The sequence below is a fragment of the Moschus berezovskii genome, chromosome 6, assembly GCF_049115385.1.
Source record: "Moschus berezovskii isolate FMDL1 chromosome 6, NW_MosBer_1.0, whole genome shotgun sequence".
Lineage (NCBI taxonomy): Eukaryota > Metazoa > Chordata > Mammalia > Artiodactyla > Moschidae > Moschus > Moschus berezovskii.
In genome coordinates this window covers 89,791,392-89,805,203 of record NC_142465.1, presented here as the reverse complement: position 1 = coordinate 89,805,203, position 13,812 = coordinate 89,791,392, and the positions used below count along the sequence as shown (strand labels likewise).

At 37.7% G+C, this 13,812-nt stretch overlaps 1 protein-coding gene across 6 annotated transcripts in view; it reads left to right on the top strand.

Annotated features, from left to right (window-relative positions):
• The window catches only part of IRAG2 (inositol 1,4,5-triphosphate receptor associated 2), a 102,169-nt gene that overhangs the window by 66,872 nt on the left and 21,485 nt on the right, over positions 1 to 13,812 (top strand). For 4 of the 6 annotated variants that reach the window (XM_088837269.1, XM_088837271.1, XM_088837272.1 and 1 more), the window contains 5 exons: positions 5,579 to 5,625; positions 5,733 to 5,797; positions 6,304 to 6,411; positions 9,495 to 9,565; positions 12,985 to 13,042. In XM_088837269.1, the coding sequence (XP_088693395.1) occupies positions 5,579 to 5,625; positions 5,733 to 5,797; positions 6,304 to 6,411; positions 9,495 to 9,565; positions 12,985 to 13,042 (349 nt within the window). Of the gene's footprint in view, positions 1 to 1,070; positions 1,080 to 5,578; positions 5,626 to 5,732; positions 5,798 to 6,303; positions 6,412 to 9,494; positions 9,566 to 10,425; positions 10,436 to 12,984; positions 13,043 to 13,812 lie in introns of all 6 variants that reach the window. The other 2 variants (XM_055396561.2, XM_088837268.1) reach the window with 2 other exon arrangements.

Sequence of the window (13,812 nt, the reverse complement as noted above, 5' to 3'; positions counted from 1 at the left end):
TGTAACTATCAACCAAAATCAGAATTATCAATAGCATGAAGCTCAGAGGATATAGATGAAAGGATATGAAGATGAATTTTTGTTTTCCATTTGACTGTTAAACCAAAATGTAATTACATGTTTTTGCCTCAGATGTACTATCACTAGAAAAGGGTGATTTATGAGGCAAAGTACAGAATCCATTTAAAAATATCTCAGATTTTCTGGCCATTGTCTGTCCTGTTCTCTCAAGCTGTGTGTGGGTGCAGCTTTAATAACCTTGGAGAATAAATAACATTGCCAGTTGCAAAATTGGAACATGTAGAAGTTGGCTGATAACTGTATTACAAATGAACCTCGAAGTGGTGGGTGTGTCCTGTAGGTCTGAAGGTATGGTGTCCTTTTAATTAGAAACTGGAAAAAAAAAAAAAACTTGTGAAGAAATTTAGTTTTATTTAGGTTACAGCAGTTATAATCTTTTGCCGTTCAATTTTACATTCTTTTCTTTCTAGAAGATTGAAACTTTGACTCCAAGTCAAGGGCATTTTTTTTAAGTTGGAATGAAATAAGTCTATATAGACTCCTTTTGTTCAGTTTTTTTCTCAGAAAATCACATTAATTTACTTGAGTAGTGTCAATTGTCTAAAATGGATCTAAAAGTAAAAGTTACATTGGTAACATGAATGTTTCTTAGTGGAAGGGTTTTTGATCATAAAAATCTATAGGGAAAATAGCATTTCATCTAAAAGAGTAACCCTGGAAGATTATCTAGGCCTATTAATTGCCCTTACTGATAATGATAGCACTTCCCTGGTGGCTCAGATGGTAAAGAACCTGCCTGCGATGAAGGAGACTGGAGTTTGATCCCTGGGTTGGGAAGATCCCTGGAGAAGGGAATGGCTAGCCTCTCCAGTATTCTTGCCTGGAGGATTCCACGGACAGAGGAGCCTGGTGGGCTACAGTCCATGGGGTGGCAAAGAGTCAGACACAATTGAGCAACTAATACTTTCACTTCACTTTCAATATCTTAGAAGCTATTTCTTCATATTTTCTAACTGAATATTAAAATAATGCTGCTGTATGTAGGTGAGAAAGCTGAAGTGAGGGGGGAGTGTGTGTGTGTGTGTCTTGCATTTGCTGACCCAGCCGTGGGAGAATATCTCGCTTTGTTCCGTAAGTACATTGGCTACTCCACCCTTACCCTACATTAGACTTTTACTGTCAAAAGCAAATGGGTTGCACCACAGATTTTCATGTAAATGTTATGCAGGTTCCTATTTGAATGGCTTGAACAGGAAGAACATGCTTCCTGCTCTAGGCTGTCAGCATGTGTTAGACTCATTGATGTGAGCCAATCTTGTGCTGTAAGTAAGTCTCTCTCTTCTGAACTTTCTCTTTCTTGCATTTAGTCAGTTTCTTGATTTTCCTTACTTTTAAGATATATCCAGTAAACTATCTTTTTTTATAATCTGTCTAGATTCTGGGGTTGTTGTGTGTGTTAAGTTCTCCTGTGGGCTCAGGAAACTGGTTTGAATAGGAAGAAAAGAGCATAATTGTAGAAAGTATTTGCTGAGTTATTTTTCACCCCCCATTTCACACACACAGACACGCTGAGGGGCTATATCTACAACTTTCATTAATTATAACTCTAAATTTGGAAAAATAAAAATCTTCTTTTGTCTGGCTCTTCTTCTAAGGAGGAAAAAATGTTAGCTGAATATATGAAAATCTAGGATTGAGGTATGTTGTGTATTAGGTTGTTGTTTTGATCATTGAGATTTATAATGATTCATGAATTGGGACTAATATCCAGTAATATCCAATATCTTTGCAACAGAACAGTGTAGTAATGTATGGCTACTAAATACATAATGTTTATCCAAAATCACAGAATTGTTACTTGATCAATAAATATTTTATGTTTACCAGTTTCACATATAAAAATTAGGATGAAAGAAGGGCTTTACACAGAGCATTATGACAGATGAGTCTCATTTTTTAGTATAATGTATTTTTGCTGTACTTATTATTTTGATTTTAATTACAATTTTTATAAAAATTTATAGAAATAATATTTTCTCTTTCCTTTAATATTGGAAATCAGTTTAATTCAATAGAAAATAGCTGCATTCTCTTTCACACCTCTTAAATTGAAATATAAGGTTTAATGTCTGATTGGTAAAAGAATTTTTTCTGACAAACTTAGGTTTTTAGTTAGTACAGTATAATTATTGCATATATTATTATTATTTATAACACAGTAATAAGTACTTTTTCAAGTCACATATAATAGATTTCTATGTTATGAAGTGTTAAATGGACCTGATTTTTTATTATTATTATTATTATTAAGGACTCAATGTTCATTGATTTTTATGGAGGATACTCAATGAAACTGAAGACTTTAATTTTTTCCTATTTTACAGCTTCATTTTTTTACATATGTATTTTACATATGTAAATAAGCATATAATAATTACTAGTACAATATATTTAAATATCTCAAGGACAGAACCAATATCATTTAACTACCAATGGTGTATAAGGTATAATTTCTCTTCAAAATTTAATGCACATATATTCCTACTCTATTCTGTGCATACTTTCCTCTATGCAACGCTGCTTATAATTTATGAAGTATTTGTTTTGCACACTTGTCTTTTTGACTGGCCTATGAGTTCCTCTGGGACAAGGACTGTGTTTCTGGTCTCTTTCAGGTTTTCAGTTTTGTGCCAGAAACAACGAAAGGCTGTTTCTGGCACAAACTAGGCCTTTGTTGAAAGTTGTTGAATTAAACTGGTGCTACAAGGGACTTCAGTCACATATAGTCTGACACAAAGACATTTAAAGCAGGGACAAAATGAAATAAAAGAGAAGATTGCCCAACATTTACATATACAAGTTGTTGTTATTATTGTTCAGTTGCTAAATTGTGTCCCACTCTTTGCGATGCCATGGACTGCAGCACGCCAGGCTTCCCTGTCCTTCACTATCTTCCGGAGTTTGCCCAAACTCATGTCCATTGAGTCAGTGATGTGATTCAACTATCTCATCTTCTGTCGCTCCCTTCTCCTCCTGCCTTCAGTCTTTCCCAGTGTCAGGGGGTTAGGTGTAAATTCTTGCTGTGCAGGTTTGATTGTGGAGTTTTCTTAACATTTGAGGTGAACATTTTGAAAGTTTATATTCAAATCATTTATCAGTCAAAGATAATCAATGGAAAGTCTTTGCCTCTCCAATAGCCTTAGGGTGTTTCAGAGACAGTTCTGTTTACAATGAAGAGGACACTATATTTAGTCTGATTGTTCAGACAGTTTAGAGGCTGGCACTACCATTCTGAATGCTCCTGGGAAATTACTTTATTCATTGGCTTTACTTTCCTCACCTGAAATAAATAAATCTTTTTTTTTCTTATTAAAATCTATTGCATAAGGTTGTGGAGTGAATTAAATGAGACAGTATATAAAAGGGCTTAATAAATTGTAGTGTGCTGTACAGATGTAAGCTATTGTTTTTTGTATTGGATAACTATATATTCAGCAAACTCTTGCTAAACCTTTACCATTCTGTGAAGTCAATCTTATCTTGGATAGATTCTCAATATGGTATATGATATACAGCAGCCCTCTATTGAAACCTATTATATGTTGTGACACCTAATGAGAAGTTCTATGTTTGATTATGGAAATTTAAATATCTTTATTTTTGCATTGTCTGTGCAGACTTTGGCTATGTCCAAGTGATTTCAGTTTTAATTTATTAAATTCTTATTTGTTTTCCTAAATAAATCAAATAATAAAATATATTTATTAGTAAAACTTTTTATTAAAGAGGAACCCGTGTTCCCACTGTATGTTTTGAAAGAGAATAAGTGAATCTAGGGCTTCCCAGGTAGCTCAGTGGTAAAGCATCTGCCTGCCAAGCAGAACATGTGGGCTCGATCCCTGGGTTGGGAACATCCCCTGGAGAAGGAAATGGTTACCCACTCCAGTATTCTTGTGTGGGAAATCCCAAGGACAGAGGAGCCTGGTAGGATACAGTCCACGGGGTTGCAAAGAGTTGGACATGACTTAACGACTAAATAACAACAGCAAAAAGTGAATCTATATTCCCACTGCTTTTTTTGTTTTTTTTAAAGAGAATGAGTAAACCTAATCTCCTAAAGTTCCCTCCAAACTAGGAACTCGATGGGGATTCGTTCAGTTCAGTTCAGTTCAGTCACTCCGTCATGTCCGACTCTCCGCAACCCCATGAATCACAGCACGCCAGGCCTCCCTGTCCATCACCAACTCCCGGAGCTCACTCATGTCCACAGAGTCGGTGATGCCATCCAGCCATCTCATTCTCTGTCGTCCTCTTCTCCTCCCACCCCCAACCTTTCCCAGCATCAGAGTCTTTTCCAGTGAGTCAACTCGTCACATGAGGTGGCCAAAGTATTGGAGTTTCAGCTTTAGCATCAGTCCTTCCAATGAACACCCAGGACTGATCTCCTTTAGAATGGACTGGTTGGATCTCCTTGCAGTCCAAGGGACTCTCAAGAGTCTTCTCCAACACCACAGTTCAAAAGCATCACTTCTTCGACAATCAGCTTTCTTCACAGTCCAACTCTCACATCCATACATGACCATGGGAAAAACCATAGCTTTGACTAGACGGACCTTTGTTGGCAAAGTAATGTCTCTGCTTTTTATTATGCTATCTAGGTTGGTCATAACTTTCCTTCCAAGGAGTAAGTGTCTTTTAATTTCCTGGCTACAATCAGCATCTGCAGTGATTTTGGATCTCAAAAAAATAAAGTCTGACACTGTTTCCACTGTTTTTCCATCTATTTCCCATGAAGTGATGGGACCAGATACCATGATCTTTGTTTTCTGAATGTTGAGCTTCAAGCCAACCTTTTCACTCTCCTCTTTCACTTTCATCAAGAGGCTTTTTAGTTCCTCTTCACTTTCTGCCATAAGGGTAGTGGATTACGAAGCTAAATTAGACTTTCAAATACTTGCCCTAGCAGACAGGGACCACAATTTTTTTTGGGGGGTGGGGGGGACCACAATTTTGTTAAAGCTCTTTTTGAGACCCAAGCAAGAAGAGCTGACATAGATATAATCCCTCAGAACTTTGAGACTTGGATAAACTTTAAATGTATTATGGATCTAGCTAGAAAATTCAGAACCATTTTTAAATCAACAGGCCAAAAGTTTTAGGTTGAGTAATAGTTCCATAAATAGAAATGTTGTTTCATGCCCACCTAGAATGCCCACCTAGTTCTGTTTAAAGAAAACTTAAGTTCATGATAGAAACTCTGTCTGCCCTTTAAGATTAGAATTTGTTTTGCCTAAGAATTTATATTTTCTTTGAATATTGGACTTGTAAGTATAGTTAAAATTGGCCTTTTTTTTTGAAAGTACAGCTTTGAGTAAGTATGTATATCCATCTGCCCTATAGCATCACATTCCCATATCCTCTCCAAAAGAGCAAAGCAAATATGCGTTCATTTAAAACTGTATGAAAATATTTGCTTAACACAACCTCTCTGGAATGGAAAATGTCAAATTGTTAAACTTATTTCTTTCTCTCTCTCTCTCTCATTTTTTCCCTTAAGGAGAATGGTGTTGAATACTTATGTTCTGAGAGCCAGCCCCAATCCAGGTTTGCCTGTTTGTTTCTGTGTGTGAATTTGGATGCATATTCCATAATTTCTAAGAGAATTCTTTGGACCCAGCACTCCAAAAATACTACTTCTACTCTTTTGACAGGGAATGTTCCACCCTACCATCTCCTGGTCACACTTCATCCACAGAGAGTACTGTAACTTCAAGTGGTAAGTAGATTAGAAAAGAAATAAGAATAAGACTGTTAGTCTGTTATGTTGAAAATGGATAACCAGCAAGGACCTACTGGACAGTGCATGGAACTCTGCCCAAAGTTTTGTGCCAGCCTGGATGGGAGCGAGGTTTTGGAGAGAATGGATACATGTATATGTATGGCGGAGTTCCTCTGCTGTTCACCAGAAAGTATCACAACATGGTTAAGCGGCTATACCCCAATGCAAAATGAAAAGTTTAAAGTTTGGGGAAAAAATAAATAAATATGAGGAAACAGAAAAAAACTGGAGGATATTCTACTAAAGATCCCATAAGCAGAAAGCTGTACTCTATTTCAATAAATGGTATATTATTTAAAACGTCCTTTAAAAAATTAGAATGTTAATATTATAACCATAAGCTTGGATATCTTGTGATCTCCTGGGGTGTATACAAGTGAAAAGGACATAAGCAAATAAGCTTTTGCATAGTATTCATGCTGTTAGTTTCTTCCTGTTGATAGATTCTGGATCAGAAATTTTGCATATGGCTTCTGGTGACCTTGACTGTAAACCACTCTGTGAGAAAGAGGAAGATAAAAGATCAACTTCTGCTGTGACAAAGATCCAAGGTAAGCTGTTGAAGGGTTCAAGCATAGTTTCCATTCTAAAACATGAAACAAACCTGGAAGCTAGTGGAGTAACTATCATCAGTGGCTGAGTAATATTGTTTTATAGAAGAATTTTGAAGACATAGTCTGAAGAAAAGAACTCTAAGAAGTGACCATGGCCTTCATATATGACAATGTTACCAACTTTTTTCCAACTCTATATTTAGAACAAAACTTACAATGTATTTTAATGGGATTTAAATATCTCCTTATGACCAAAATTTATTGGACACACCTGAGTCTCAGCTGTGATGCAGTTGTGAAATCACTTACTTAGGAAATTCTCAAAAGCCTCATTAGAATTTACTGGATTAAAAGGATGGACCAGGACTTCTCTGGTTGTCCAGTGATTAAGACTCCGTGCTTATACTGCAGGGGTCATGATTCATTCCCTGGTGGGGGAATTCAGATCCTTCGTGCTATGTAGCATGATCAAAAACTTTTTAAAAATAAAATAAAAACTGGATATTAAAAGAAAAAAGGATGAACCAGTTAGTGATGGTCCACTCAGGAGACAGAAATTAACTAGACAATGCATTAGATCCTTGTTTTCTGCCATTTGAGTTGAAAATAAAGTGGTTATTCTCAACCATTCCCTGTTAGGCATCACTACAGTTGATACTCTTGGGAACATAGGCTCCCATTTCTACCTAAAGTGTCGATTAAGGAAAATTCATCGAAAGTTAATTTGGCAATTAAATTTGAGATATAGGTGCTAAGTTAAAGGAGCTGTAAAATTGTAGAAATGGAATCCATTCCTTCATTTAACTGAAGGATATCTTTACATTCTATCTCACACCAAATAAGAAAAATTTTAATTAAAACTACACCAGGATACCATTTTTTACCTATCTTGTAGACAAAGATAGAACAGTTTGTTTGCACACTTCTGGTAAGATTGTTGGAAGAAAAACAATTCTCGTCCCTTGCTGCAAGGAATGTAAATTATTATAATTAGTATGGAGAGGAATTTGCCAATATCTACCCCAAATTTAAATGTATGTCAGTTCAGTCGCTCAACCATGTCCAACTCTTTGCAACCCCATGTTCTGCAACACGCCAGGCCTCCTTGTCAATTGCCAACTCCTGGAGTTTACTCAAACTCATATCCATTGAGTCGGTGATGCCACCCAACCATCTTATCCTCTGTTGCCCCCTTCTCCTGCTTTCAATCTTTCCCAGCATCAGGGTCTTTTCAAATGAGTCAGTTCTTTGTATCAGGTGGCCAAAGTATTGGAGTTTCAGCTTCAGCATCAGCCCTTCCAATGAATATTCAGGGTTGATTTCCTTTAGGATGGACTGGTTGATCTCCTTGCAGTCCAAGGAACTCTCAAGAGTCTTCTACAACACCACAGTTCAAAAGCATCAATTCTTCAGCACTCAGCTTTCTTTATAGTCCAACTCTCATCCATACATGACCACTGGAAAAACCATAGCTTTGACTAGATGGACCTTTGTTGGCAAAGTAATGTCTCTGCTTTTTGATATGCTGTCTAGGTTGGTCATAAATGTATGTATCCTATGATAAAATAATTGGTTTCTGGGAATTTATCCTGTAGATCTAAGTACACACATGCTATATGATATATATGGAAGTTTATTTACTGCAGCATTTTTTGTAATAAATAATGGAAACAAGTTAACTACCAGTAGAAGACTAACATATTTTGGCATGTCCAAGTAATGGAATACTAACATGTATTTGTAAAACATATACAGAAGGGAACATTTTTCTTGGAAGAATATCAAAAGAGTATTTCTTAGGGAAAAGCACTAGAGTACAAAGCACTATGTATTGCATGTAAATATTTGTGAAAAAAATAGAAAAAAGTTTTTGTACATATAATACATATAGAAAATATCTCTACAAAGCAAAATGGAAATTAGTAACATTGTCTGTGAGGCAAGAAACTGGCTTTCTGGTGGGCATAATGGGAGAGAAAATTTTCACTGAAAAACATCTTATACTTTTGATTTATGTACCATATTAATCTACTATCAGTTTTAAAAATTTTTTTAATATAAAATTTCCATAGGGAAAATTTTTATGTCTTTGAAGATAGTGGTTGCCATTTTGTTTTTATTTTCATATAAATTTTAAAAATTGAGTACATCCTTTAGTTATTCTGTTTTCTTGAAAAGAAAGGAACAAAATCTAACTGTAGCTGCTGACCTTTGTATCTGGACTGAACTAAATTCAGGACAATGGGTCATGTGAAGAGGAAAATCATGATCAAGTACATTCAGTACAAATAAATACAGGGAAATTACAAAAAGGAATGGCATAAATTAAAAGTGCATCTGTTTTTCTTAGTTTAATGACATTTTGCTTAGAAAGATACTGTGTTTTGGAAGGATATCATACTTTGTTATCAGCCCTGCGTATATAATTTTTAAAAACATGTTTGTCAAGCTATTAAAAAAAGCTAGCTACCCTGGTAAGGGAAGAGCCAGCTTAGCCGGAGCAGTGGTAAAGAATCGACCTGCCAGTGCAGGAGATGCAGGTTTAGTCCCCGGATCAGGAAGATCCCCTGGAGAAGGAAATGGCAGCCCGCTCCAGTGGACTGGTGAGCTACAGTCCATGAAGCAGAGAAATAGTTGGGCCTGATTCAGTGACTGGGCAACAGCAGCTAAGCGGTTGTTCATCCTTCTTTCATTAAGTTTCTACAATTTCACGAGTAATGTGTTTGATTAAAAATGCAGCATCAGCCTTAAGAAAGTTTAAAAATCCTACTATTTGAAGGCCATACAAGTATACGTATGGCACATTTGTATAGCGCAAGTATTTGTATTCACACTTTTAATATATGTCATTCCTTTTTGTAATTTCCCTGTATTTATTTGTACTGTAATGTACTTGATCATGATTTATACAAATATTAATTTCTGTTAAGAAATTTTACATGGCTAGCTTCTTTGGGAACACATATTAAACCCTTTGCCACTTAGGTGTCTGCCCACATTGCCACCCTCACTATTTCTTCCTCTTTTACTTGTAACCCTCCTCGCCCCACAATGTTTGGTGTGTTTCCTCCTTCTTACAGGTGGAAGTCCAGCTCCTGAAAACATTGAACTGCAAGGCTCTGTGAGTGAAGAAAAAAGCATGTTGATTCAGGTAATGTATACATGTTAACAATAAAAGTAACGATATATTACAATGGTAGAACTGTCCCTTTAAGTTTGCAAAGTACTCTTAAAAGCATTATTTCAATTTATCCTTTCAAAATATTATGAGGTTCATAGAATTTAGTTATAGCAATATTTTATAGATGAAGAAGCCGAGGCCAGAGCATCCAGGGTCACACAGTAGAGTCAAGTAGGATCTCCTGACTCCACACTGGTTTTTCTTTATTCATTCTTGCATTTGTTCACGCATTTATCCATTCGAGGTCTACTGGAAACAAGCTAAATATCTATCTCTAAAGCCCTCTTACATAAATGAATGCATTAATAAATAAGGTTAAATAAAAATGATACCTATCTTAAAGATATGCTGTAATTAAGAGAAGAAACATACAATTACTCAAATATTAGACTGCAGTTGAACTAACATTGTTTTAGTTCAGCCTATTTGATTATGAGAAACAGAGACTCATGTAACTATTAATAACCTAGGTCGAGAGAAGGTTGTGACGTGTATACATTTGAAGTAGTGCGATAAAAATTTTATGCTAAAGGGAGTAGAGTAATTGGATATGTGGTTTGGAATAATTCTTTGTAATGTAAATTATACCTAAAGTGTAGTGTTAGCTAGCAGACATGCCCAAAACGGTTGCCTCTTATTAAGAAATGGACAGAGGAAAATTCAAATCCTCTAGTCTTTCATAGTAGTCTTTCGAGAAAACACTTTTTTTTTTCTCATTTCAAAAAGAAAAAGAAAAAACTTAAAAAAATAATGGATTAGAAAATGTAGTAATGGAAGTAGGAGACTGGTTAGAATGCTATCGGAATAATTCAGGCAAGATATGAAGATAGTATGAATTTAGTGATAATAATAAGTTTACAGCTTAATCTACAGAATGAGTAGAACAACATGAGAGTAGCAAAGAGCAAGAAGAATTTGTGGGGTAAATTTAATTAATTTGAGATAAGTCAAGTTTCAGGTTGATATGTGATATCAACACCCTGTAAGGAGATTTTCTAGATAAGCTATCTACCCATATTCATAAACTCATCAATGGGACTTTGGGGACAGAGACATATTTGTGAGTTATCAGCAAAAAACCAAGCATGTGGATGAGATTTCCCAAGAAAGGAGGGCAGGCAGAGAGAGAGAACAGAGGATTATGGACTCTTGATTCCAGTGTCGAATAAGAGGAGGCCAGTGGCAAAGGAGATGGAGAGGAGCTATTGCAGTGATTGGGGGACATCAGGAAAGGGAAGCCAAGGGCTGAAAAACCTTCAAGGAGGGGATTCTAGATCATTTTAGATGCTCCAGTGAGCTTAAGTAAGATACTGACTGAAAATTATTCATTGGGTTTGGCAGTAGGGAGGACACTGATAACTGGGGAGGGCACATTCCTAGGAGTGCTGGGTGCAGGGGCAGAGTAGTTCACAGATCACAAATGGGAGATGAAGAAATGGAACAACTCTTTAACAGTGTCCAACAGTGACCAACTCTTCCAGAAGAAGCATAGCCCGGAAGCACAGAAGAAGAGGAAAATGATATCGCCGGAAGACATCATAGGATTAAGAGAGGGTTAAAAAAATTTAAGGTTGTGTAAATATTGATACAAATGATCCAGTGTTTTACCTGAATTATTGCATTTGTTATATTTTATCAAAATCTTAGTTTCAAAGATACGAAGGAAATCTTTGTCCAAAATACGAAGGAAAATTGTCTTGGCCAAAATAAGGAAATATGGAAAATTTTTGAGAATGTTGAATAATAATTATCCTAAAATAGTTGTAACCCATAGCTTCTCCTTTAGATTTCCCCAGGCAGTAGAGTATAGCTCCTGTAATGGTGATTCTTGTTGTAGAGATGCCTTTGTAGGACAGTTGGTCAGTGACCTTAGAGTATATTCAGATGGAGTAAAAGCCAAACATAGCACAATATTTTTTTTTGAAGTATAATTGCTTTACAATGTTCTGTTAGTTTCTGCTTTACAATGAAGTGAATCAGCTGTACACATACATAGATCCCTTCCCTCTTAGACCTCCCTCCCACTCCTTCCCCATCCCACCTCCTAGGTCATCACAGAGCACTGAGTTAAGCTCCCTATGTTATACAGCAGATTCCTTCCACTGGCTATCTATTTTACACGTGGTACTGTATCTTGAAGCTCAACATTCAGAAAACTAAGATCATGGCATCTTGTCCCATCACTTCATGGGAAATAGATGGAAAAACAGTGGAAACAGTGTCAGACTTTGTTTTTTTGGGCTCCAAAATCACTGCAGATGCTGATTGCAGCCAGGAAATTAAAAGACGCTTGCTCCTTGGAAGGAAAGTTATGACCAACCTTGATAGTATATTAAAAAGCAGAGACATTACTTTGCCAACCAAGGTCCGTCTAGTCAAGGCAATGGTTTTTCCCGTGGTCATGTATGGATGTGAGAGTTGGACTGTGAAGAAGGCTGACCGCCGAAGAATCGATGCTTTTGAACTGTGGTGTTGGAGAAGACTCTTGAGAGTCCCTTATACTGCAAGGAGATCCAACCAGTCCATTCTAGAGGAGATCAATCCTGGGTGTTCATTGGAAGGACTGATGCTAAAGCTGAAACTGCAATACTTTGGCCACCTCATGCGACGAGTTGACTCACTGGAAAAGACTCTGATGCTGGGAAAGGTTGGGGGCGGGAGGAGAAGGGGACGACGGAGAATGAGATGGCTGGATGGCATCACCGACTCGATGGACATGAGTTTGAGTGAACTCCGGGAGTTGGTGATGGACAGGGAGGCCTGGCGTGCTGTGATTCATGGGGTCGCGGAGAGTCGGACACGACTGAGCGACTGAACTGAACTGAACTGAACTGTATATATGTCAGTCCTAATCTCCCAAGTCGTCCCACTCTCCCCTTCTACCCCTGTATGCACATGTCCATTCCCTACATCTGAGCCTCATTTTAGCAGTTATTTTGTCATAATTTCCCTAACAACCCATTTGGAATGCTGCGTGTGAAAGTCCTAGATTACCACCCCCTTTTCATTCATTCAGTCCCGCCTCTCTCTCAAGCTCCAACTTGTTCTTAGCCTGCAGGGACATTCCATGCTTCTCAAACCATATGTCTCTCTCCTCCTTTTGCAAAGCATATATTTGTATCTCATTTGGCAGGCAGTTAATTCTAGTCTTCTTTGTGGTAATTGGTATCACATTTGCAGCTTTTCAGGTATTTCTGTGTTTTTTTTATGCCTCAACTAGACTGGAAACCCCCTTGGAGCCAGTCCTCTTTTCTTAATTCCCTAACACAGTTCATGGCATACTTTGTTTTTGAACAGGGTAGGGCAGGAGAGGACAGGAAGCCAAGAAGTGATTGCATATGAAGGATTTCTACTCTGTGTACAGCAATAAAATCTCCTTATGTTTTTAGGAAGCCAAAAAGGAACCAGAAACAATAGATAAGCCCAGAAAAGAATGTGCTGCAGGAGGTAAGGAATGTTCTCTTCCAACCCTCCCGCATTAACTTTTATTCCCTGCTGGTAGGTTTTATGGGAGAGAGCTTTCTCAGTAAAGATACGGCAAGCCAACTCTTTGTGACCCCATGGACTATAGCCTACCAGGCTCCTCTGCCCATGGGATTCATCAGACAAGAATACTGGAGTGGGTTGCCATTTTCTTCTCCAGGGGATCTTCCTGACCCAGGGACTGAACCTGAGTCTCCTGCATTGCAGGCAGATTCTTTACCATCTGAGCCACCAAGGAAACCCCTGTAACTCTGCATCTGTAGATAAAACCAACCAAATAGAACTAATTTTAATTCAATTTGTATCATTTTCAGAAGGCCATATTTGCATTGTATTGCCTATTAAGCCTGCTGCTGCTGCTGCTAAGTCACTTCAGTCGTGTCCGACTCTGTGTGACCCCATAGACGGAAGCCCACCAGGCTTCCCCGTCCCTGGGATTCTCCAGGCAAGAACACTGGAGTGGGTTGCCATTTCCTTCTCCAATGTGTGAAAGTGGAAAGTGAAAAGTGAAAGTGAAGTCGCTCAGTCGTGTCCGACCCTTAGCGACCCCACGGACTGCAGCCTACCAGGCTCCTCCATCCATGGGATTTTCTAGGCAAGAGTACTGGAGTGGCTTGCCATTGCCTTCTCCCTATTAAGCCTAACGGTCTGGTAATAACTAGTGCCCTATTTTGAACTAAAAATTGTGTCAGTGTGGGACTTCCCTGATGATCAGTGGCCAAAACTCCACACTC